This window comes from Aedes albopictus, chromosome 3, assembly GCF_035046485.1.
Source record: "Aedes albopictus strain Foshan chromosome 3, AalbF5, whole genome shotgun sequence".
NCBI classification, from domain to species: Eukaryota; Metazoa; Arthropoda; class Insecta; order Diptera; family Culicidae; genus Aedes; species Aedes albopictus.
The window spans coordinates 290,832,774-290,860,599 of NC_085138.1; the positions used below are offsets into that span (position 1 = coordinate 290,832,774).

At 42.0% G+C, this 27,826-nt stretch overlaps 1 protein-coding gene across 1 annotated transcript in view; it reads right to left on the reverse strand.

Annotated features, from left to right (window-relative positions):
- The window catches only part of LOC109418769 (adenylate cyclase type 2), a gene marked incomplete at its 5' end in the record, with an annotated part of 84,394 nt that overhangs the window by 22,104 nt on the left and 34,464 nt on the right, over positions 1-27,826 (reverse strand). Inside the window, 7 exon segments of the mRNA XM_062861256.1 lie at positions 12,859-13,179; positions 13,574-13,736; positions 13,957-14,213; positions 17,895-18,096; positions 18,208-18,434; positions 19,195-19,427; positions 24,131-24,605. Coding sequence (XP_062717240.1) covers positions 12,859-13,179; positions 13,574-13,736; positions 13,957-14,213; positions 17,895-18,096; positions 18,208-18,434; positions 19,195-19,427; positions 24,131-24,605 — 1,878 coding nt within the window.

A 27,826-nucleotide genomic window follows, 5' to 3' on the forward strand; every position in this document is an offset into this window, starting at 1 on the left:
CGCTGAGACCGGCCCACTATTTACACCTTGTCTTCAACAATGTTTAAGGTGTCGATTTTCTGAAAGTAAGGAAAATGCATTTGGTTACCATGGTTATGGTTATGGTTGCCATCATGGTGAAAAAATGTTTTGGTATAAAAATCCAAGATGGCGGCCAAAATCAAAATCGCCGACCCAACTTTTTGTTATTGTAAATATTAGCTCTATCTTTCCTCGTTTCAACAACAATTCGTTTTGAGGTGGTTTTTGGAGAAATTTTCTAGTTATAATGGTTTAAATGAGCCACCATTTGACCAAAATCGAGGGGTCTGCAAAAAATGTTGTGGCTCTAACTAACGGGGGGTCCATCAATTTGAGTAACCAAATGCATTTTCCTGACTTTTTAGCGAGGACTTTCATAAAATTGCCACCATAAACTTTTTTGAAGACAAGGTGTAAATAGTGGGCCGGTCTCAGCGAGAATTACCCAAAACTTTCTCTATTTTAGTTTCACGCAAAAAAATGATAGAAGTTCTTGTTCAATTTTCCAAACAAATACAGTAAGGTGGGGAAAAAGTTCGACCCTAGTTGAAAATTCATTTTTTTTTTCAAAAACTCCAAGCAGATGAAAAGAAATGAATACCGTGTGGTGTTTCTACCATTCATTAAATAAAATTTTGCTGAACAAAATTACGCAAAATGTCTTTCCAATTTTGAGTTACAACATTTTTTGTATGTAGGTGTATTATTCGAACTCTTGCCCCACCACTGCACAGTGGGCAAAATCGAGCCAAAAAACGGAACTTATTTTTGCCGCTGGTTTGAAGCAATAAAAAGTATGTATCCCAAAGGAAAAAACCATGCTAAATCGATTGGTGATGGTCTCGTGACCGGCAGGTGACGGGAAGTGGCCTCTTTGGCCACTTTTAGGTCCCGAACCTAGTTTTCCGGGTTCCGCACCAGGCTATTTTCAATCAAATCAGCTAAATATAGAGTGCGGCACATCATTTCATGTCTATTATTGGTAAGGATGTTAGTGGTGACTATTTAAGACCTCACCAAGGTCATATGGCCACTTCCGGATCCTGGTCCAGTTCCTCCGGTTCCGGATTCCGGCCATTTCAAGTGAAGTCACCTAAATATACAGTGCGACATATCAATTCATATCTATTTTCAACAGGCATTGTGTGGGGTCAGATGGCAACAGCGTGTGCCACTCTATATTATATACTCAGCTCGGGCCCGATCATTGCTGTCCGATCATGAGCGGCGAGTCAGTCGTAGTGGAGACGTTCATACGGTAGGACGTGCGTTGTCATCCGGGCCGCAGTGGGTGATTTCTCGATAGTGGTTCAAAGTTGCACATTGGCGGCCGTGACAGGTTTTGTCATTCCCCAACATAGTGGTTTCGCAGCGCGGTGTCACGAACACTTATGCAAATCTACTGGTTGAAAATATGCCCATTTGATTTTGTTGGGAACAGCTGATCTTTGTTTACTATTTTCAACCAATAACTCAAGTGGTGTTCGTGTAAGGCAGTGTGTACGTACACGCAACACTACTAAAAGCAGAAACCACTGTGGCAATAAAATCCAATATCTGTGAGAAATCACCCATTGCGTTGTCGAAAATCTATTAGATCTTCAAGAAGAAAAAGGTGCAAAGCGAAGTGACGACAGTTTGAGCGGCAGCAAGAAAAGTGCGAGTTGAATGAGAGGACCGCCAGTTGGAGGGAGTGCACCGGGTGAGTAAAACGAGAATGGACTGAGTGGTTTCAATTTGGGGATCCGCAACCGACAGGGTAAGCAGGTGTTGCTCAATGAGAATATATTACAGGTGGGGAAGAAGAAGAGATTGCTATGTATTAGTAAGCAAAGAAAAATGTAAACACAAATAGTGACGTCACTATTTGACACGCGTTCTTATGTGAGCTCGCTTTGCTTGTAGTAGTGATATGTTTTGCACCAAACACGGATCTCACGCACACGAAATGTCTCTTCCACACCTTCATTAGACTCTCACTGGGTGTTGCTGATTCGGATGCCCCGCGATTTTGCATTGTGTTGTTTCGGTCGGCCCGATATTTTGTTCGTGTTTGACGAGCTTACTACCTGATTTCAATCGTCGGCAAGATTGTCAGAGTGCGATGTCAATTATTCACAGGTCCGGTTGAACGTATATGTTTGCCTGTATTTGTCGACAAAAATATGTAAACAAACCGATCAGCTGATCGCAACGTCACGTTCGCCAGAAAATTTGTTCGCAGCTTCTGGAACATGACGTCACCTTCGGCAACTTCGTAAGATTTCGGCTTGCCGAAGTTGACATGACACGACTACGTGCACAACTACTACTTCAAAATTATCATATCACAAACACCACTTTGTCCGATGGGCCTAACCTGTGAAATTTAGAACATTGGTCAGAGTGTTATTGTAAATGTCAGAAGGGGATGGTGCACGCTAAAAAAGTTTTAATCAATTTGGTTGCAAAATGCTTTACTTTGGAAGTATTTTTTTTTTCATTTTCAACATTGTTAGCAAACGCTATTACAATGTGTAATGTTTTTGAACTGTATTCGTCGGGACATTAAGGACAACGAAGGATTATGCATGGTCTTTGAAAATATTGTTTTGTACCACTACTCTGTGTATTAAGCACGGAGTAGATTGACTTTTACGACCTTTCTTCACTATTTTATTTCACTAGATCTGATGATTAATCTGGATCAGCAACAAAAAAAGCGTGTTTTGAGGACCGCTTAATGAAAAACAAGCGAGTGAGAGGACCGCTTGATTATAAATCAGAAACGCGTTTTGAGGACCGTTGAAAACAAAAAGCGAGTTGAGAGGACCGCTTGTAGGTAAATAAGAAGCGTGTTTTGAGGACCGCTTAGTAAAAAAAAAAACAAGAAGCGTGTTTTGAGGACCGCTGGCCATATTCGAAGCGTGTTTTGAGGACCGCGTAATGGAAAATAAGAAGCGAGTTTTGAGGACCGTTTGGTGGTAAAGTCGAACCGTTGTTTGAGGAAAGCTTGGTAGTAAGAGGGAAGCGAGTTTTGAGAACGGCCGGATGTTAGACAAAAAAACGATCTGAGAGGACTTGTCGTAAATTGAAATAAAGTTCAGAAAACCATTAAGTGATCATTAAAAGTGTTTAAGCGCGGCCTGTGAGTAAATAAACGGCTAATTAGGGGAACACAGTTTCCAGGAGCACATAGTAGGCATGTTTTCCACTGAAGATGCACCTTTGTATTTATTCCAAGATTAACATTGTTGCCAGCCTTTAGTGAGGATTCGACATAGATACATTTCTCTGGAAGGGGAAAATCTTAACTCCTGTTATTGAGTTCTCACAGCGCGGTGTCACGTACACTAAAGCAAATCTACTGGCTGAAAATACGTTCGATTTTGACGGGAACAGCTGATTTTTGTTTACTATTTTCCACCAGTAACTATAGTAGTGTACATGTACATGCAACATCACTAAAAGCAGAAACCACTACGTACTGAGCACATGAATACCCGCGACTTATACAATTTTTGGCATATTTTTTCTATGTGTTATTGTGCTTGCATTAGCGAGTTTTCGTTGCGTATACTTTGGATATGATTTGGCGTATGGATATTTGTCAATAAGATGTGCGCTTTTCCCTGAGTTTAGTTACTCGCTGGTGTTTTCTCCTGTCGTGACATTACTTCCCTAACGAATCTCGTAGTGCTTGGTTCCGCCTATTAGTATTGTTATGACGTATTCATCATCAATCTTCGCTGTGTCGTGTCTCAGTTGGGCGTATGCACAGCTGTGCCAGCATTTCAAACGTTTATGGTTTAAATATTCGTTTCGTCCGCAAAGCACATACATTGCCGGATTTAGATAAAATCGTACCTCTGTTGTTAAGTCTGGCTAGTCGTATTACACATTCCAGGGTGATGTTACGGATTAGCATCGCAGATCACGGAAAGATTCAAATGAATTGGGTAGTTCACCTAAAACCCTTTATGCAATGCTGTACACCTTCCATCGTTGATTTGTTCAGTCTAGTCAATTGTCCAGGAAGGCTATATTTTCCATAGCTCTGCGCGGTTGATACTGTCGGTTGCCGCCTTTAAGCCGATCATATGGGCCTAGTATTTACCTGTATTTACGGCAAATTTCAATGATTTGCCATACGCCGAATATCTGGTTCGTTGTGCACCGACTGTCGATAAAGTCCATTTGATATCCAGTTAATTTGTTGGTTTTGGGTTGGTAAATGTTATCCTTCAATTCCCTCAATGAAGGAGTTGATTCATTTTCATCCTCTGCTATATTCACTAAGTCATTTTAGGTAGACGAGGCACCTTGTACCATCGTAATGAATACGAGTCTTATCTCCATCTATCCGAGGAACAGAGAAAGAAATAAGGAATACTACGGAGAAAAGGCAGTTAGGAAAAAAGAATCGTCGCTAACGCATAACCGCACCTCATTTCATTTATTTAGTTAACATCAAATTCATGATAATACTGAATCAACAATTTGCCGCCATAATACTCGATTTGCAGCTGCAGCTCTCCAACGTCGGTCACGCCCAAAACCACGGGGCTGCTCACTCAAAAATATTTACATTTATTAAAGAATTATAAATATATTTATGCAAATATATTTTATAGCAATGCCATAAAATTTCTGGCACTGAACTGAAACAGATCTCAGCAAACATTGGCATGTCCTGATTTTTCCTGCCTGTCATAAGTGTCATATTAAAATACAACAACCTTTATTTGCAAAATCATTCAGCAAGTTTGAATGCGTATTTTGCACATTTTTCATTGCCTAATCCTCACTTTTTTATTTCAGTACATAGAAGAAGGAATTGGGTTCACGCAGAAGTGTTCCGAGATAGACGCAAGGACAAAGTTTTCTCCCAGTACCAGATGATGAAACGATCCTTACCTTGATCCTTACTTTGGAACGAAGATTCCGCTTGGTGGAAATTCATTAATATTAACTTAATTATGCACTCTCTGAATAAAAGCATGTATGGGATGAAACTAGTCTAAGGGACGAATCTGCGAAGCTTTCTGCGTGGTACTGGATGTAATTGATATACACACTCATTCTTGTTTTCGATCGAATCCACTTTCGAACGTAAATCGTTCGCATTCCCGTTTGAGTCAGCAAAATTAAATGCGATACGGATTCGAACGAATCAAATCGTTCGAAAGTGGATACGTCCGTAAACAAGAATTAGGGTGATAGGGATTGAGTTGCTGGATGGTTAGAACTACTATTTTAAACGTCTGTATTTCCAACTCTCACTGTGGTTGACCATCTAAAATGTATTGTTTTAGTCAGTTCTAGAGAGCATACAACCGGTTGGGCAAGGAGCCTGCAAGGTTCAACAGCTCTTGAACGTAAACGCACAATAATCGTCATACTGAGCTCTCTCAGCTCTGGATTTACTGTGGGATTTACCCGTGGATTTATCAATCTGTTAACCCTGGTGGTTTTGGAGATGAACCAGCCTCGGGCTGAAAATCTCCCTAATAAAGCTAATAATAACCCTGGTGGTGTCAACGAGATACCCTCCACCTTCTTTGGATGAATTCTTGTTTGGGACCACTTTCCCACTACTCGGCTGTCGAAGGTTGCCCGGCCAAAGACCATTCCCCAACAAAGATCTTTTACGATTATAGAGAGGACCGTATTTTAATCCCGTGTTCGCATCACATTTCATTCGTTTCGGATGATTTACAACTAGTTAAGCGCTGTTTGCAGATCAGAAGGAATTTCTCAGCCTATCTTGATGCATGGGAAATTCCTTGCCTGAATCGCTCAAGAAACCGGTTTTTCTTCGATCGCAGTACGCAGTAGCGAAGAAATGACAGTTCAAATGGCAGTCACCGAAGAAAGTTTCTGCCAGGAATCACTCAAGAAGTTTCTTGAGCGATTCCTTTCGAACTCGAAACTGCGCTTTACAGAAGAAAAAACTTGTATGACAGCCAAATAAATAGTTTTGTTGATGTTAAGGACCAAGATTGCTGAGATCCAATTTTCAGTTCAAGGATTTATTTTATAGCATAGCATTGTTGCCATAAAATTAAATATATTTATCATAGTTAATAGAAATATTAAATATTATTATGTAAGTGATCAGCCCCGTGCCCAAAACTCGCCAGATCACGCTCTACCTGGTCCACCCATCGTGCTCTCTGCGCTCCACGCCTTCTCGTGCCAACCGGATGGTTAGCATACACCAACTTTGCAGGGTTGTTGTCCGGCATTCTTTCAATATACCCTGCCCACCATATCCTTCCCGCTTTGGCCACTTTATGGATGCTGGGTTCGCCGTAAAGTGCAGCGAGCTCGTGGTTCATCCTTCTCCGCCACACACCGTTCTCCTGTACGCCGCCGAAGATCGTGCTTAGCACCCGTCGCTCGAAAACTCCGAGTACTTGCAGGTCCTCCTCGAGCATCGTCCATGTCTCGTGTCCGTAGAGAACCACCGGTCTTATTGGCGTCTTGTACTGTACATGGTGCATTGGGTGCGGGGGTATATCTTTTTTGACCGCACCTCAATCCGTCTTGGAAAGGGCACTGTTGTAACACATAAAGCGTAGAGAGCTTGTAGCTCCCTATCACATCGGGTGAAGAATAACAGAACGCCCTGAGGGTTCGGGTTTCTGAAGTCAGTTTCACTTAATAAGTACTCGGAAACGCAGTTGCGAAAACCTTGACAGTGACTTAACAAATGAAATGAATTTCCATAATCGGATTCACGGCTGTCGCATACAAATGAGTCAGCTTGGCGAATATTCGCCATGTGATAGATGAGTCTGTAGAAGCCAGTCAATGCATTTCCCAGCTTGCTGCAATTCAGCTAAGACATTTTTTTTTTAGATTCTTCGCCACCCTTGGCGATGGCTCAGTACATTGCCATTTTGTTTGACGACATGACTCCAAACTAATCCAATATCGTTTGTGCTGAGTGGTACCTCAAATGTCAATCTGAAGCTTATCCCAACATTTCGATATCGGAATTGCTGGCTCAGGTCTAATGAAGCATGTGATATTCCAGTACGAGTCATCAGCCAATCCACTTCCAGGAATGGAAGAATGGCCAGGTACCCATACAAAGTGAACAGCACTTACAGAATTCAGCTCCTCGAATTGGGTTCGACAAGCGATAACTACATTTGATCTAGAGTTGGTCGAAGCAAGTAATTTAATGGCAGCCTGATTATCTAAACAGAAGTATTTAACTATGTTTATTACGTGTTATCTGTCAAGAGGCTCTCGCTCTCGTCCTTCTTCCTGCATATTTGGGCTCCTGTCACTAAATTATTGCATTTTCATCGATTTTTAGCGATTTCAAAAACTGGTTCGTAAAACGGAAGTGGTGCAAAAAGGACATCTACCATGGGGTAAGATGCCACTCCATGAAAACATTCAAAAATTACGTTCAACAATTTTCTGACAATTTCGACTCATTGTCACCCCTCTGTCACGTTTTTATCGTATACTCAATACATGAAGTGTCACCCACTCTCCCCGCTAAACAATGGTCGTCATATCTGAATGATCCCTAACATGGATAGCGTAGACATCAACAACCATGCGTCTCCATGAGTGCATCAATCTCCTAGGAATCACATGGCTGGTAATAAAATCACCCGAAAACCTCAATTGCAAGCACGAACAACCGGAAGTTGCCCATTTTCATTGAGAAATCAGAAGATTTTCCGTGGGTTTGGTGACCTACCTTCTAGAAGAATGTTCAATGCAAACATATCTTGACACAATTCACCTATATCAATGATCAAGTCCCATTCAGGAATGATTGTATGGGTTGGGCCATTTTACCCCATCTTGGCATTTTGGGTTCTGTCCCCCTATTGTAAATCAGTTCCATTGAGGTACGAAGCTTGGAGTCTTCAGTTAGATCAGTCAATAGGAATTTTAGATTTACATCACCCGTACATAATTTTGATTTTCTCATCATTCTTTCCAGAGAGGAAGGGGGATGTGTGGGGTGAGATGGCAACAGCGTGTGCCACTCTATATTATATACTCAGCTCGGGCCCGATCATTGCTGTCCGATCATGAGCGGCGAGTCAGTCGTAGTGGAGACGTTCATACGGTAGGACGTGCGTTGTCATCCGGGCCGCAGTGGGTGATTTCTCGATAGTGGTTCAAAGTTGCACAGGCATGTGAGTAGTAACTGTTTGAGACCTCACCAAGGTCATATGGCCACTTCCAGATCCTGGTCCCGTTCCTCCGGATCCAGATTCCGGCCATTTCAAGTGAAGTCAGCTAAATATACGGTGCGACATATCAATTCATTTCTATTTTCAATAAGCATGTGAGTGGTGACTATTTTATACCTCATCGAGGTCATATGGCCACTTCCGGATCCTGGTCCAGTTCCTCCAGATCCGGATTCCGGCCATTTCAAGTAAGGTCAGCTATATATAAAGTGAGCCATATCAATTCATATCTATTTTCAACAGGCATGTGAGATGTGACTATTTGAGACCTTACCGGGGTCATATGGCCACTTCCGGATCCTGATCCAGTTCTTCTGGATCCGGATTCCGGCCATGTCAAATGTAGTCAGCTATATATACGGTGTGACATATCAATTCATATCTATTTTCAACAGGCATGTGAATGGTAACTGTTCGAGACCTCACCGAGGTCATATGGCCACTTCCGGATCCTGGTCCAGTTCCTCCGGATCCAGATTCCGGCCATTCCAAGTGAAGTCAGCTATATATACGGTGCGACATATCAATTCATATCTATTTTCAATAAGCATGTAAGTGGTGACTATTTTATACCTCATCGAGGTCATATGCCCACTTCCGGATCCGAAATATTTATTCAGTGTAAATATAACATCTTCTATTTGATTTCTTGTGTTTTTGTAGGCAAAAGTTTTTTTTATTTCCGTGGATAAAATTACAGTTAATCAAATGAACGTATCGATTTTACTACCGGACTAACATTTTTGCTGAGCTTTCTTCCGATTGCATTTGCATGATAAGCTCTTATGCGGCTAATTTTGTTAGTAGGGTAAAAAACCCAACTTCTGTGGAAATTGCTCCGTGTATTTTATCTGAAGGATGTCCATAAAATATTTCTGTAGGGTTTTCATTCAATAATTCCATCACGAGTTCTTCTAAGAAATTCGTCCCCAGAGGATTAATAATCAAATTATATCTATAATATTACCTACAATATCTTGTCGAATTACTTTAGTGAAAAAATCTTGGAAGAATTACAGCCGAAATAATTTCTGATGAAATTCCGGAAATCATTGCCTAAAAATATTCAAAGGCATTGAAGAGGGAATTCACAATAAAATTGACTATGGATTTCCCAAAGAAGGAGAAATTTCCGACAGAGTTATAGAAGGTATTCCCAAAAAAAATAGCAAAATGGTTTTCATAAGAAATTGCAGGGGAAAAGCTGGAAGGGTTTGTTCAGTGAATTTCCGAAAAAAAAATGCGTGAAAGAATTAACAAAATATATTTTAGAAAGAACATCATCCAGCACATGATGTTTCATATAAGCTCCTGAAAGAATTTCCACGGGTTTATTTTAATGGAAATATTGTAAGGTAACTTCCGAACTTATCAGGCTTTTTAATAGTATCCAGACTATTTCATATAAATAACCTCCATGGGAAAAGGGATCAAAATCCAAAGTTTCATTTCGGAACTACTAAACGCACTAAAACGCAGATAAAAAATTAATTTGATTTTTTTCTTCTTCAGGGCGAGCTATCACTTTATCGATTATCAATAAATTATCAAAGTGAAGTACATCTGTTTTGTTAATTTGACTACCTAAACGAAAATATTGAAAATCAAATAAATGATGTTATACTCCAAAAATGTTTAACTTTGTTTAGAGTACGAAAAATAAAAATATTTTGTTTTCTAAAACACCATTTGCCGATGAAACTTCAGAAAGAAATATTCCTAAAGGAGTATTCGAAAGAATAATAAAATGAATTGTTGATGAAATTCCTTAATTAGTTCTCGTGAAATGTCAAAGAAATTCGCCTATTATTCTGCTTGGATTTTTTCTTCAAAGAAATTCGACAAAAAATCGTAGGTAATATTTCAGATATAATTTTGTTATTATTCCTCTGGAGACGAATTTCTGCGAAGAACTCCTGACGGAATTAATCAATGAAAACAGTACAGTTGTATTTTCTGGAGATTCCTTCAGTCATTATTCAGATAAAATTCACGATTACCAAGCAAATATTCTTCAGAAACTAATAGAACAAGTTTCGTAGGAAGTTATTGTTGAATTTTATGGCTATTTTGAACTTAATTCCTAAAAAAATATATTATAGACAAATTAAAAAAAATGGGTTGTTTAGTGAATAAAATATTGCTATTTTTATAGCCTAATCAAAAGAGCTCATTTTTCTGAGTATTACGTGGTTTCATTGGATTCCAATAGCTTTTTTTATGGTTAAATTAATAGAACAGTTTTAATTTTCGTGGATAGAATGACAATTCAATCGATAAAGTGACAGTTCGACCCGAACAAAAAATTTTCCCCATACAAACTTTAAATGCGTTTTAAAAATAGGGGCTGTCCATAAACCACGTGGTCATTTTTTTGGGAATTTTCAAATTAACAATGGATTTCCGAAAGAAATTGCTGAAGAAGTTCTTAAAGAAATTACTGAAGTTACTTTCAAACAAATTGCCGAAGGATTTCCAAAAAGAGTTACAGAGCAAAGTCTAGCAAAGTGGTTAGGGACTTTTTTAATCATCTAGCCAAAGGATTTCTATAAAAACTCAAGGAAGTATTTACAAAAAAAAAAATATTTCCTTCAACAATAATTCTCGAAGGATTTTTTGTAGCGATTTCTACAAGAATCGGTCTCTTTAGTAATATTTAGATTTCATGACAGTTCAACTTGAACTGTTATTTTATCCACGGAAATTAAAACTGGTTATTTGACAACAAAAACATTAGAAAGCAAATAAATGGTGTAACATTTACTCTGAAAATGTGTTTCGTTCTTCGCACTGTTTATTCAACTTACTTCGCTTGAAATGGACGGACTCCGGATCCGGAGGAACTGGATCAGGATCCGGAAGTGGTCATATGACCCCGGTAAGGTCTCAAATAGTCACCACTCAAAAGCTTATTGAAAATAGATATGAATTTATATGTCACACCGTATATATAGCTGACTTCATTTGACATGGCCGGAATCTGGATCCGGAGGAACTGGACCAGGATCCGGATGTGGCCATATGACCTCGGTGAGGTCTCAAACAGTTACCATTCACATGCCTGTTGAAAATAGATATGAATTGATATGTCACACCGTATATATAGCTGACTTCACTTGAAATGGCCGGAATCCGGATCCGGAGGAACTGGACCAGGATCCGGAAGTGGCCATATGACCTCGATGAGGTCTAAAATAGTCACCACTCACATGCTTATTGAAAATAGAAATGAATTGATATGTCGCACCGTATATTTAGCTGACTTCACTTGAAATGGCCGGAATCTGGATCCGGAAGAACTGGACCAGGATCCGGAAGTGGCCATATGACCTTGGTGAGGTCTCAAACAGTTACTACTCACATGCCTGTTGAAAATAGATATGAATTGATATGTCGCACTGTATATTTAGGTGACTTCACTTGAAATGGCCGGAATCCGGAACCGGAGGAACTGGACCCATATCCGGAAGTGGCCATATGACCTTGGTGAGGTCTTAAATAGTCACCACTAACATCCTCACCAAAAATAGACATGAAATGATGTGCCGCACTCTATATTTAGCTGATTTGATTGAAAACAGCCTGGTGCGGGACCCGGAAAACCAGGTTCGGGACCTAAAAGTGGCCGAAGAGGCCATTTCCCGTCACCTGCCGGTCACGAGACCATCACCAATCGATTTAGCATGGTTTTTTTCCTTTGGGGTACATACTTTCAATTGCTTCAAACCAGCGGCAAAAATTAGTTCCGTTTTTTGGCTCGATTTTGCAAAAGTTCGAATCTAGTGTTTGTGTAATTTCGCTAACCGTAACACAGTATTTTAACACTTTGGTAATAGGAATACCTAAAACCAATTAATATATCATGTTGGAACTGGAGTACACTTTAAAGATCGATCTGGATTTTACCCAAATCAGGATTAAATTTACTACATCAAAAATTAGTAGTTTTCCACCAAATTCAGATAAAACAACATTTGCCTTCAACTTCGATCGATTTTTTTCCCTAATTCTATCATTTCTAGAGATAATATGTATATTTAGCAGTATTTTAGGTTTTACCCAAAGTTGCCATATGACTCGAACTCTTGCCCCACAATTCGAACTTTTGCCCCACTATGTGTAAAATATGATTTCCGAATCTTTTTGCAAAATGTTATACATGCTAAAGCATCTTTAAAATATACCTAGTTATGCCCCAAAATAAAATATCGAATTTAATTTCATTACACTCCAAGCGTTGGAAGGACCGTCGCAAATTACAACTTTTTTATCAAAAGTCAACGTTTTGTCATAACTTTTTGAAATATTGATCAATTTCTATTATTTTTGGAGTGAAAAACTCTTTTTCAAAATGGATTCGAACAACCTCTTTTCACCCGGAAGAAATAATTTGAATTGGGCTCAAAAACTTCAAAAGAAACTCTTGCCCCACTCGAACTTTTGCTCCGCTTTACTCTATATTGGGAAAATATCAAACGGGAATGGTCTATATTTTTACTAAATAACGGTACTATTAAGCTAGGTAATCTAGTCTCACTACGCTTAATAAACCATTATGTACAAGCGATTCGAATTGTTCGGCGAAACTTTCGAAACTATCTCATCCATGACCGAGCAAGCCACTTACCGTTGCACCTTCCTCCTTGCCGGGCCGCAGCCCGGACGCCACCATGTACGTGCTGCCGATGGTTTTGATCTTTTCGATTCCGCTAAATTTGGGCTTCAGCAGCAGCTTATCGAAGTCGCAGATTATCTCGTTCAGCAACCGCAAGCACTCCAGCCCTTGTTTGTTAACGTCGGTTTCGTCGTAGAATTCCTTGTAGTTGGGGATGGAGGCAAACATGACCGCCACCGAGGAGTAGCTCTCGTGGTACAATTCCTGCACGGCACGTTCCTTTTTCAGAAAGTGCTGCGCTACGTGGGCCGGCAGGATGTTCTCCAGTAGAATCTATGCTCGCGCGCGTGATGTCGGGGTATTCCGGTGGGAGGTGGGTGGTGAGAATCGCGGAAAACGCGAGTTTGTTGGAGGGTGGCAAGTAAATGGAAAAGTTATGATTAATTTAAAGTAGAACTGCAATGGCTCGGGTGAACGTCGATAGGGTTGAATAGCTTTGGTTGCCCTCGTGAGCAGTGCCGGAACAATTTTCAAGCAAATTTCATGGAAAGGTCGAATGAGCAGAGAACGGTTGTCGTAGAAAATAAGCATAAATTAACAATGATTTCATTTGTTGTAAAAATCCAAAACTTCAGGACGTCTAGGATATCGGTGTCCACCAATCCGACCCTGTATACGAGTGCTTCCAGCCAGATAAAGATGGCAAAAAGAGTTACAAAGTATTCACCTTATTGATTCCACGCATCGTTTCCACTTCCTCTTGTTCGACCTTGAGTTTGGCTTTCCACAGGAAGTCGGTCCGCGAGACGTACTCGCCCTGCCGGTCCAGGGTATGCAGGACGGATGCTATCAGCAACAGAAACAGGCCACCTTGGAATGCTAGAGGCCATCTGCGGGAAAATAAAGCGAGGGAAACGAGAAAAAAATAATTGAATTCTGCGAAATGTGAGCCGTTGTTGTTTGTGGATTAATCGTTTGATGTAACGATGGAGCACTCGTGGTAATTCCACAAGCAGGGATGGGTGACATGGTGAAAATCATTGAAAAAAATAATTGAAGCCAAGTGAAGAATGATTGGTTCTAAATTGGTGCTTTGATTTTGCTACTTACGAATTGTTCAATATCTGGTAGGTTTCGAAGAGCGAACTCTGCCACAGCAGCGAGCACTGAACTCCGATGAAGAGCAACATCAGAAGCAACTTGATGATGAAGCCCGACTTGAGAAAGGCCGATACGGCAGCCAGACTGATGGCACACATGTATAAATAGACCGGAGCCAGCGGTGCGAACTGAACGTCGTACGTGACCGATTCGGTGCCATTGTTAACCAGGAGAACGTTTGCTATCACTAAGTCGTCGAAATTTATCTGGAATTGTTCATGAACGATAGGATGCATTTACTAGATTGGATTGATCTTTTTCCGATTATTTATGAAGCTAATTTTAGGCCTTGGCCACATTAAATACAGCTTTATTATTGGATGTTAGTTGAGAAATTCTGGAATCTGCAGTCGGCTTTTCGGTTCACAGCCATTGTGTCTTAAAATTTCAAGTTTTTAACTTCTATTGAGGTCTACAAAAAATGGGAATCTTACCCAGACCAAACAGTCCTCATTATACAGATTCAGTATAAGCAACTTTTTTATGCTTTGCATAAAAAGAGAGACAGCCATATACTATACATGCATTGATCATCTTAACCATTCACATAATATGTTCAGATTACCTGAGTAAAGTCTTGAAGGAGTAGCTCTCGCTGAGACCGGCCCACTATTTACACATTGTCTTTAAAAGTGTTATAGGTGGCGATTTTCTCATAGTCCTCCCCAAAAAAGTAGAAAAATGTATTTGGGTCAATCCTCAAATAGCTTAGGATGGTGAAAAAATGCTTCTTTCTATTATTTTCCTTTTTTTATCGTTGTTGTTTTGGAAGTCGCAGAAGGAAATAACTTTTAATATTTTTGATAACAGATCCTACGTACTGTGAAAAAGACATACATAATTAAGGTTGCAGAAATTCAAAAAAAAACAAAATTGAATGAGATTTTGCTCATGAGCTGGATTATGTGAATGATTAATAAAAAAACAATTTTCTTGTTTTTTTTAAGCTCACAGTGGTTTGTATGATACAAACAACTGTTGTTATGTTGAATGCCTTTACCCTTTGTATTAGGTCAAATACTAACGTAATTACTATTTTAAATTTTCAGTTCAACAAGCGACAAATTTTTTTTTTTGATTTATTTTATGTCAAATAAAAAATTTACGTCAATTTTTATTAACAAATTTAATACGTGGTTTATGAATAGCCCCTCATGAGCTAATGAATAAGTGCGGTGAAGACACCGAAACGATCTGACACCAAATCGCACTTTTATTTGAGATTCCGCACTTCCTCGTCGCACTTTTAACTGCGCAATGCGCAATATTTGTATCACATCTCTGATATGCTGCAAAAATTAATACTGAGAAGAAAATATCGAAAGAAATTTTGATATTTCCAGGAAGCTTATCAATACTGGCTGTGCAAGCACTAGATTAGATTAGATAAGATTAGATTAGATTAGAACTCCAGTAGACCTCCCCCCTCCCATGACACTCCTTGGAATGCTCCTGAGGCTTACTGGTATCCCTTTGATACAACATGGGACCCCCAAAACTTCCCTTAGACCCCCATAAAGTCCCCTGAGACCCTGAAACTCCCCTGAGGCTTCTTGAAGCCTCTGAGATCTCCAGGTACCCCCTGAAACACATTGGAACTTCCTGAAACGCCCCTGCAACCTCACTTTTCTCTCCCCTATAAACAGCCCCTGGCTGCCGTTGCCATATTTACCATTATTACTACATTTTCATATGCATAATATTGATTCTTTCAAAACGGATAAAAAATCAATTTTCAATAAGTTTCAATCCTTAATGCCTGGATCAAAAGTAACAGAACAAAAAAAAGACGACACAAATCAGACGTTCTGTTCACAAGTTTATGCCACTGCATTTTTGTAAATAAAGCTAAATCAGTGATTCTAGAACCCAATTAGCAAAATTTGTGTTCAAAATTGCGATATCTCTACTGGTTTCTGAGATATTTGAGAACAAAATGTCTTATTTCGGTATTTTTTGGGTTCGATACTAAAATACGACATTTTTTTCAAATATCTCGCACATTTTTGAACAGCTCACTTATTTTGATTAGTAGATCCTTTCCACTTGGGAAATCATATCTCGAAGAGATTTTTTAAAATTATCTCCAGGCTACAGGGGGTCGAGTGGGTCTCAGGGGGTTTTCGTAGGTATTTCAGGATGATTCAGAGATTTTTCAGAGGATTTGGAAAGAGTTAAAGAAGCGTTTTTGTCTCAGGTGCATACCAGGGGGTCCGAGGTGAGCTCAGGGAGGCATTTTCGGAAGTTACAAAGAATTTGCAGCATGTTGGGGGATTCGGTGCATTACAAGGGGGCCCGAGGAGATTTCGGGGGCTTTCGAAGGCATTTCAAGAAGATTAAGTGAATTTTCAGTGAGTTTCAAAGGCGTTACAGTGGTGTTTTCGGAGGTTTCTCAGGTGTATTACAGGGGGTCCGACAGACTTTCAAGGAGCTTTCGGATGCATTATAGGAAGTTTCAGATAATTCTCAGCAGGTTTCAGAGGCCTTTTAGGAGATTTTGGGAGTCTCAGAGGCGTAACAGAGGGTTTTAAGGGGCTTCAGGGGCCCTACACTTTTGACAAAACATTTGAATCACAACTCTTAGTTGCAAAGATATTTCAGAGACGTATTACAGCGGTGTACAAGCATTTCAGGTGGTCCCAGAAAGGGTTCCAGACATTTTAGACTGATTACCTATGTATTAGACTGGGTCAACTAAGTCGATTTTTTGGAACAAAGCTTTTTCGATTCCTTTTAGCGTCTAAAACAATTGTGTAAAATTTGGGAGCGATTGGTTGCATCCCCGTATTCCACATTGCGATTGAAATATGTATGGAATTTAGTATGGAAAAACGTACCTTTTAGCGTTTTTCTCATAAATTGTTTTTTTCTTTTTTTTTGCTAAAACGTTACCAAGGGAATAACTTTTTTCACAAGCGTTGGATCACTTTACGGTCTTCGGCAAAGTTTTTCGGCATATCCTTGATTATACTTTAACGGTCATATAGTTTTAGACAAAAATTTCAACTTTGGAGTATAATGCAAAAAAGTATGTTTTCCCATACTAAGTTCCATACAATTTCCAATCGCAATGTGGAATACGGGGACGCACCATCCAATCGCTTCCAAATTTTGTACAGTTGTTTTAGACGCTTATATAGATTGAAAAAGCTTTGTTCTGGGTTGATACTCAATACTATGTTAACCCGTACTATATCATTTATATATGATAACCTATTCTCAAAAAAGAAAAAAAAATTCTTCTCGCCATTTTGCCACACATAGTTGGATCAAGCTGTGCAACCATGAATTTCATTCAAACACATACGTATGTAGATCCGATGACTTATGCATGCTATGATGTTCTTGATAATCTTAAAAAGTCCCGAACCCCTCATCTCTCCACTTTTAACTCCTCATTCAACTTCATTTGCTACTTCTTTCCCGTAAACGAACCTTCCCCTTAATATTAAGTACGCCAACTATTTTAAACACTATTAAATGCTATTTAGGTAACTTTACGTTGGTGGAGGTACTTAAATGGATTTTATCAAAATGCACGGACAAACAGACGTAACATTTCTAACATTTTATGATTCAAAATATAGTCACGGAAACATCGCCCAATGCTAAAAGGATTGAGTTTGGCCAACCATCATCTAGGTGGCGGTAGTGGGCAAACGTTAAACTCGAACAAAAACAATGCGAGCGCCACGGGTGGGTAGCTGACCAACCATCAAACTTTCAAATAGACCGGTAAATCGGTGTACGATGGAAATTCTCAGAGTGTTACGTCTGTTTTTCTGTGCAAAATTGATTCTATTCAAATGGAGGTTCCAGTGTACATCTTGCCAAGATTTACCTTAATACTATATAAACACTCAAAAATGTCAACAAACCATACTCACCACACTAAATATGGCACATGCTGCTATGAGCGTAGTCGAAATAATAAATATTGCTATCCGGAGAGACCGATTGGCGGCAATCACCTGACCGGGGCCGTTGCTGCCAGGCGACGACAGGTCCGACGTCTGGTGGTTACTTAAATATAGAAATAGACCTAAGGCTACGGTAGTCGCACTCAGGGAACCGATGACGACTACATTGCTGTTGAGAAAACAAACAGAGAAAAACGAAGGAAAGATTAGTTCCCCATTCTTCGAAGGAGCACCCTTAATTACGTGAAATTGATCTCAATTAAGATAATTAACATCTCACCTTTTAAATACTACTACTTGTATCAGTCCAATCGATAAGAACAAAATAAACGTACAGATGAGATCGAACCGGAAGCTACAGTCTGGCTGCGTTCGGTACATGGCCTCACGGGAATCGTTCCGGTACCACATGGTCACCGGTTGTAGCTCCTTCGGTGGGCCCCAGCATTTGCACTCGCCACAGTGGCCATCTTCCGGCAGCAGGTTGGACTCAATCATGGCTATGCTCTGCGAATGTGTAAAGTGTGGAATTTTGAATAAATGGTTAGATGTCTTTTTCAAATGATTGCAATCAAACCATCACTCTCGCTCACAATCGTATTATATGTGTTGTAGTTTGCAAGTCTAGTTAATAGTTTGTGTTCTTCTAATTCATATTTTCTTCAATAAATCTAAGTAATTTTGAAGCGGAATCATTACTTGACCATTACTTGTCCTATCTTTTTGCACAGTACGTACGAAGTGGAAACTAGCCATTAGCAACATGGTATTCTCAAGCGTCAGTAGCCGTGTGGATAAAACACGGGCTCGGTGATCCCGACGTTCATGGATCGAATCCAGTCTGCTTCTTTTTGAGATTTTTTTGTTCTTTTCATAAGTCTATCTTATGAAATTTGTGATAGCAAGCACGATCAATTTTCAGAAGGTATTCTTATGCCATCCATAAGAATTAGTTATAGCAAATTTTCATAAGGTATTTCGATGGATTTTGCTAGTTTTTTTCGCTGAGTGTAGCTATTTTTTGTGGGAGTTGTCATTTGTGTATTATGTTTTATTCATTTAACTCAGTACAGAATTCGATTATAATGCTTATTATATTTGAAATGCATGATCAATTACAAGTTAAGTACTTCATATATGTTATTGTAAATTAAACAAAGGGTGTCATATAAAATCCCATCAAAAGTGATTGACACATGCTTCAACTTCAATTTAAAACGATAATGCCACAACACATTACATCCCTCTTAACGCCCCGCTCACTTACCGCCAGACCGATGTTCTTTGCCATCTTGGAGTCGGTGATGTTGGCGAACGGTTTGTCCGCACCCCAACACTCGACGTACTTGGTCATTTTTGAGGACGGTCGGTTGCGCATCAGCGGTCCCGGTGTGGCCACCATCGGCGACCGGAGGCATTCGATATTATTGATGGACATTTTTCGCATGTCGCCGAAAATAGAGCTGGACGATTTTCGGCGCTCGGCAAACGCCATCAGACCTGTACGGAGGGTGCGATGGGGGAGAGAGAGAGAGAGACCGAGAGACAGAGATGAGATAATGAAAGAAAATGATGGAATTTCGCTGGAAAAGTAATTACAGTTGGATGGACAAGTGTAACATGTTGCGGTGGTGAAATGTTGAACACGTAATTGATTGTATCAAAGCTTCATTGAATGGACAGCTGCTGAAATCATTACAACCAATTGGATTGAGAAGCCATATAAGTTTGTTTGGCCTATTTTTGGAGTATTCAATAACTATACGAGCTGAATGTTGAGGGAAATGAGAGGATATAACATAATTAGTTGAAGAAATTCAACTTTCTACCACAGACAAACAGACGTCTCCCTCTACCCACTTCTCATCGTTACCCTTTTTAACGGTTAGTTCAAATATTTTGTAGTTCGCAAATCGCTCGGTCACGGCGCTCACATCGTTTTTGCTCCTGTTTGACGTTTGCTCGCAACCGCCACCTACTGAGTGGTTTGCGTAACACAGCCTGGTTAGCATTGGGCGATTATGTTTTCGTGACGATGATTTTTATCGCAATTTGTTCCAAGTGATACGCCTGTTTGTCTGTGTTTCCCTATATGTTATTAAAATTACCCTAAACAATCAAAAGTAATCACGAAGCCGTATATAAAGCTATGTTCACTTAGAATCCGGAATCATGTCACATTTTCTAGTGGCGCTCTCAATGAACATAATCATCATTCTTTTGCAGCACTCTGATCATACACTAATCCTCTTTAAATGGTGAAAATTTCATCGATTTTCTTGCAACGAGTGAAAAGTTATTTCAGATTGAAGACAAGAGGAGGAAAAAAATCTTGCACAAACACGTTGAAAATTTAGCGTGGTCAGGTACGACAGTCGCGAAAAAATGTTAATATCGTCAAAACCATTATGTGTTATCTGCACAGATGTTGTTAACCATGGCATAAGGAAGTGTCCTCGGAAGAAAAAAGCTTGGGTTCATTGATAAATCTGCTTTGAATTTGAAGATTTGGCAAGAAATTCGAACTCTGGGCATGTTTTTTCGCAACAAGATGATGAGAACCAATTCATACAAGGATGACAGCCTCAAGAATCGCGTGCTGCTTTTCAAAAACGCACACAAGGGATATGTAGAGGTTTTTCGTATTTTGATGAGCTGCCATGACAGCTGGAGACGTTTAGTGGTATCGTCACAGATGGGTAGTGTTTATCAACGAAAAAAACACTCAAATTTCGTGTTGTCGGCGACATGAACGCGCAGGTAGGAAGGGAGGAAATGTACAGACCGGTAATCGGGCGAAACAGCCTGCACGCCGTATCGAATGATAACGGCCAGCGATGCGTAAACTTTGCAGCCTCCCGTGCAGGGATAGGGTGCGACTCAAAACTCTTTGCGTGCAGCACACTCTGCTACGAGACAGCACAACAAACTAGAAGGAGACGAGTACGCGCAATCGGTTGTGTGTTGCTCGCTTACTTTGCCGCGCGCTGGAGCTCTCCTGTCTCTCACACTCTGTCGTATGCACTCTCTCGGTGCTTGTCTCCGTGCTTGGCACTTGGCTTGAAACTACGCACGATTGGAAAAATTTCGAATCAAACGACCCATCACTTGTCAACCCTTGACAAGCTTAACAACTTTGCCGAAAACACAAACTCCTCAATTAATTTATTAATTGATTTTTTCTGTTTGGAGACAAGCGCAGTCCCAAGCACCGTGCATTACTCCCTGCGCCGTAGAGCTAGTGCTGCGATTGTCTCTCGCACAATTGGAGCTTTCGTACGTCTCAGCTCATACGTCTCTTGTCTCTCGGCAAAACGGGAGACGTGCACTTGCGATTGTGTGAAGCACACGCTTTTTTCGCACCGCACGGTGCATGCCGCCAATCCCTGCTCCCGTGGTATGGTAGTCCGAAGCACCTTCTTCCCCCGCAAAGATATTCACAAGTCCACCTGGAGATCCCCCGACCATCAAACAGAAAACCAAATCGACCACGTTCTAATCGACGGTAAATTCTTCTCTGATATAACCAACGTCCGCACATACTATAGAGCTACTTCGGCACTGCAGTCTTGGGGAATTAAAACGATAGTTTTAGATTTTTCCCAACGTTTCGACTCGTATTAGAGTCTTCTTCAGGGGATAATTCTGATTAATCGTTTTTCGTTTGGGTTGACATAGAACTGTCGGTGTCTAAACTATTGAACATTGGATGTGGGATATTAAGTGAAACGTAGCGAGTTTTGTTAATTTCACTTAATGAAGCAACTAAATTCTTCGCACTACACATCTGGTGGAGGTAACGGTTGGTTGACTATCGTTTTAATTCCCCAAGACTGCAGTGCCGAAGTAGCTCTATAGATCGTAACAGTCGAACTCTCCTTATCCGTCCGCACATACCGCAGTGCGAATATAGATTCGGATCACTACTTAGTCGCTGTATGCATGCGCTCAAAACTTTCGACAGTTATCACCACGCGTCGAAGTCGAACGCCGCGGCTCAACATCGAGCAACTTCGTAACGTAGAAGTGGCTCAAGACTACGCGCAGCAGTAAGCAGTGGCTCTACCAACGGAAGAGCAGCTTGGCGCAGCTACACTTGAAGATGGCTGGAGGGACATCCGATCCGCCATAGGTAGTACCTCGGCTACTCAGCACTAGGCTTCGCGACTCCGAATCACAGAAACGACTGGTACGACGGCGAATGTGAACAGTTGAAAAACGAGAAGAATGCAGCATGGGCGAGAATGCTGCAACACCGTACGAGAGCGAATGAGGCACGTTACAAACAGGCGCGGAACAGGCAGAACTCAGTCTTCCGGATGAAGAAGCGCCAGCAGGAAGAACGAGATTGCGAAGCGATGGAAGAGCTGTACCGCGCTAAGGACACACGAAAGTTCTACGAGAAGCTGAACCGCTCGCGCAGAGGCTTTGTGCCACAAGCCGACATGTGCTGAGATAATCACGGGAACATTCTCACGAGCGAGCGTGAGGTGGTCGAGTGTTGGCGGCAGCATTACGATGAGCACCTCAATGGCGACGTACCGAAGGTGGCGTGGTAACAGATCTAGGAGTATGTGCACAGGACGAAAGACTTCCGGCCCCTGACCTTCAAGAGATTGAGGAGGAGGTTGGCCGGTTGAAAAACAACAAAGCCGCTGGAGCAGATCAACTACCATGCTGAGGGTGACGGGTTCGATTCCCGGTCGGTCCAGGATCTTTTCGTAAAGGAAATTTCCTTGACTTCCTTGGGCATAGAGTATCTTCGTGCCTGCCACACGATATACACATGCAAAATGGTCATTGGCAGAGGAAGCTCTCAGTTAATAACTGTGGAAGTGCTCATAGAACACTAAGCTGAGAAGCAGGCTTTGTCCCAGTGAGGACGTTACGCCAAGAAGAGGAGGAGGAGTATTACCGGAGGAATGGATGGACGGTATCGTGTGTCCCATCTACAAAAAGGGCGACAAGTTGGATTGCGGGAACTACCGCGCGATGACACTACTGAGCGCTGCCTACAAGATATTCTCTCAAATTTTATGCCGCCGTCTATCACCGATTGCAAGAGAGTTCGTGGGGCAATTTCAGGCTGGATTTATGGGTGAACGCGCTACAACAGACCAGATGTTCGCCATCCGCCAGGTGTTGCAGAAATTCCGCGAATACAACGTGCCCACACATCACTTGTTCATCGATTTCAAATCGGCGTATGATACAATCGATCGAGAACAGCTATGGCAGATTATGCACGAATACGGATTCCCGGATAAACTGATACGGTTGATCAAGGAGACGATGGGTCGAGTGATGTGCGTAGTTCGAGTATCAGGGACACTCTCGAGTCGCTTCGAATCTAGCAGAGGGTTACGGTAAGGTGATGGTCTTTCGTGCTTGCAGTTCAACATTGCGTTAGAAGGTGTAATAAGGAGAGCGGGGATAAACACGAGTGGGATGATTTTCTCGAAGTCCGTTCAGCTGCTTAGTTTCGCTGATGATATTGATATTATTGCTCGTAATTTTGAGACGATGGCGGAAACGTTCATCCGACTAAAGAGTGAAGCCAGGTGAGTCGGATTAGTCTAATGTGTCGAATACAAAGTACATGATGGCAAAGGGCTCCGGGGAGGAATCTCCGCGCCCGCCACCCCGAATTTATAACGACGGCGATGAAATCGAGGCGGTTGAAGAACTCATGTACTTGGGCTCACTGGTGACCGCTGACAACGACACCAGCAGAGAAATTCAGAGGCGCATTGTGGCAGGAAATCAGGCTTACTTTGGACTCCGCATAACTCTACGATCGAATAAAGTTCGCCGTAACACGAAGTGAACTATATACAAAACGCTGATTGGACCGGTCGTCCTCTTTGGGCACGAAACATGGACCCTACGTGCAGAGGACCAACGCGCCCTTGGAGTTTTCGAACGGAAGGTGTTGCATACCATCTACGGCGGAGTGCAGATGGAAGACGGGACTTGGAGAAGGCGAATGAACCACCGGATCCGTCTATCATACACAATTGATTGAGATATAGCGAAAAGTGCCCAAAATAAAAACCCAGATCAAATAGTCCTAAATGCAACATAAAACTCATTGTTTTTCGTGGAACAACGTAACCGTTCGCGGCTACGTTTCAAAACTTTCTCTACTAGAACAATTAATCACAACATGTTACACATCCATTTTCCGCTCGATTATACCTTACCTTGCACGGACAGCTTCCGACTGCCGACGCGCTCCGGCAGGTGTCCATTGGTGGTGATGGGCTCGACGGGCAACGTCAGACAGGCCTTTTTGCAGTGGTCCTGCTCGCCGTCGTCGCCGTTTTCAGTCGTTTCCTCGTTGATTGTCTCGGTGGTGATGGTGATGCTGGTTTGTTTGATGAGAGGCAAGGGCGACGGCGGTGGCAGCGGACTCAACGGAACGGAAGACTGCCGCGGTAGAAGCCGCTCCTGCTCCTCCGGAATGACGCTGGATGCGAGGGATGCGTGCGACCGGCGCAGGTCCTCCGGCGTTTTGGGCGTTCGAGGCGTTTTCGGGGTCTTTGGTGGTTCGCCAAGGGAGGCGGAATCAAGGAGATCCGGTTCGGTTATCTGAATGGTGGCTGTGGTGGCCGTTGGCGACGGCGTGTGCGTGTTTGATGAAGGGGAACGTTTCGGTGGTTCGATGGTGGATGGTTTCTGGGTTTGAATTGTTTGCGTGAAAGAAGATGAATTTAAAATTCTCAATTAGATTTGAAATAATACATTTTAGCTGATATAATTTGCATTTGTTTATCATACTCAATTATATATTACACATTCACACTACACGTAAGAAAAAAATAGATTCCGGGAAATTTCACCAAAATAACGTTCAATGGTGCCCTGTACATTTTCTTCGAAAACCTTTAACCTTTCTTTAGAATTTGTGGGGTTCCTTTAGGGTGTATAAAATAATATGTTCATGGAGTTAATTTATAATTTCAATTATTAGATTTGAAGAAAATTCAATTAGCTGAAAATAATTGAAAAGCTTTTTTTTGGAAATGATTTCAATAACCTTGACCTATACACAAAATCGAGCTCAAATAATTCATAATGATCTATTGCTCCACTTAATTATACTAACTCATTATCAAATTCAAATGATTGGAGCCTTCTCGGTAAGCTAATTAAATTCTACCGTCGTTGAGCTATCCTCGCGCAGATTCATCTTTTTTCCCTGTAATGATATGATAACAAAACCAAAGTCTACGAGAGATGGATTTTAATTACGGACCAATAGGACTGTTGGTTTAGAACCGACGAATACGGAAAGAATATCAGAACGAAATGACCTACCGGTGCGGCGCAATGGAGAGTGAGGGGCAGTTTTACGGCACAGGAGTCCGCGGTGCTTTAATTTACATAATTTTCGACGTTTACCATGAGGCAAACCGAATTCCGCTGTAAGGATGTGCGGTTACCGAGTAACCACGCGCTACCACGAGAAGAAGTTTAATTAAAATTTTTGGTTTATTGCCTCAGGGTGGCAACCTAGCCGATGATTGTAAACATGGGATTATATTTTGGTCTGGAGAGCCCAGAGAGTGTTTTCAGAGCAAGTATGATGTTTTATGTGGTTTTATCAGTGATGTATACCGTCAAGGCGCCATTCACCGTGGGGGCTTCATTCACCGTGTGCCTTCGAATATTTTTTAATTGTTTCCATATTATGATTGAATGATATGACAATTTCCCTTCAATTTCACCAATACAATGCATTGCAATGTTGCATTGGTGAAATTGAAGGGAAATTGTCACATCATTCAATCATTCATTTATTTAGTTAACATCAAATTCATGATAATACTGAATCAACAATTTGCCGCCATAATACTCGATTTGCAGCTGCAGCTCTCCAACGTCGGTCACGCCCAACACTCGCCAGATCACGCTCCACCTGGTCCGCCCATCGTGCTCTCTGCGCTCCACGCCTTCTTGTACCAACCGGATGGTTAACAAACACCAACTTTGCAGGGTTGTTGTCCGGCATTCTTGCAACATGCCCTGCCCATCGTATCCTTCCGGCTTTGGCCACTTTCTGGATGCTGGGTTCGCCGTAAAATGCAGCGAGCTCGTGGTTCATCCTTCTCCGCCACACACCGTTCTCCTGTATGCCGCCGAAGATCGTCCTTAGCACCCGTCGCTCGAAAACTCCGAGTGCTTGCATGTCCTCCTCGAGCATCGTCCACGTCTCGTGCCCGTAGAGAACCACCGGTCTTATTAACGTCTTGTACATGGTACATTTGGTGCGGGGGTGAATCTTTTTTGACCGCAGTTTCTTCTGGAGCCCATAGTAGGCACGACTTCCACTGATGATGCGCCTTCGTATTTCACGGCTCACGTTATTGTCAGCCGTTAGCAAGGAACCGAGGTAGACGAATTCTTCTACCACCTCGAAAGTATCCCCGTCTATCGTAACATTGCTGCCAAGGCTTGTCCTGTCTCGCTCAGTCCCACCTACCAGCATGTACTTTGTCTTAGCCGCATTCACCACCAGTCCGACCTTTGCTGCTTCACGTTTCAGGCGGGTGTACTGTTCTGCCACCGTTCCAAATGTTCTAGCAATAATATCCATGTCATCCGCAAAACAGACAAATTGGCTGGATTTCGTGAAGATCGTACCCCGGCTGTTGAGCCCGGCTCGTCGCATAACACCTTCCAGGGCAATGTTGAATAGTAGGCAGGAAAGTCCATCACCTTGTCGTAGTCCCCGTCGAGATTCAAATGAACTGGATAGTTCACCCGAAATCCTTACGCTGTTCTGCACACCGTCCATCGTTGCTCTTATCAGTCTAGTCAGCTTCCCGGGAAAGCTGTTCTCGTCCATAATTTTCCATAGCTCTGTGCGGTCGATACTGTCGTATGCCGCTTTGAAGTCGATGAACAGGTGATGCGTTGGGACCTGGTATTCACGGCATTTCTGGAGGATTTACCGTACGGTGAAGATCTGGTCCGTTGTCGACCGGCCGTCGATGAAACCGGCTTGGTAACTTCCCACGAACTCATTTACTTTAGGTGAAAGACGACGGAAGATGATCTGGGATAGCACTTTATAGGCGGCATTCAAAATGGTGATCGCTCGAAAGTTCTCACACATTAACTTGTCGCCTTTCTTGTGGATGGGACAGATTATCCCTTCCTTCCACTCCTCCGGTAGCTATTCGGTTTCCCAGATCTTGACTACTAACTGGTGCAGACAGGTGGCCAACTTTTCCGGGCCCATCTTGATGAGTTCTGCTGCGATACCGTCCTTACCAGCCGCTTTGTTGTTTTTGAGCTGGTGGATGGCATCCTTAACTTCCCTCAGCGTGGGAGTTGGTTCGTTCCCGTCCTCTGCTGCACCAACATAGTCATTTTCTCCGCTGCCTTGGTCCTCCGTGCCTTCATTCTCTTCGCCATTCAGGTGCTCGTCGAAGTGCTGCTTTCACCTTTCGATCACCTCACGTTTGTCCGTCAGGAGGCTCCCATCCTTATCCCTGCAGATTTCGGCTTGCGGCACGTAGCCTTTGCGGGATGCGTTGAGCTTCTGATAGAACTTCCGTGTTTCCTGTGAACGGCACAGCAGTTCCATTTCCTCGCACTCCGCTTCTTCCAGGCAGCGCTTTTTCTCCCGGAAGAGACGGGTCTGCTGCTTCCGCTTCTGTCTGTATCGCTCCACATTCTGTCGGGTTCCATGCTGCAGCATTACCGCCCGCGCTGCATCCTTCTCCTCCAGAACCAATCGTTTCGTCGACTCCATTCTACATACCCGATAGTGCTCTCGGCTGCGTTGTTGATGGCTGCTTTGACTGTACTCCAGCAGTCCTCTAGAGGGGCCACATCGAGCACACCCTCGTCCGGCAACGCTGCCTCGAGATTCTGCGCGTATGCGGTGG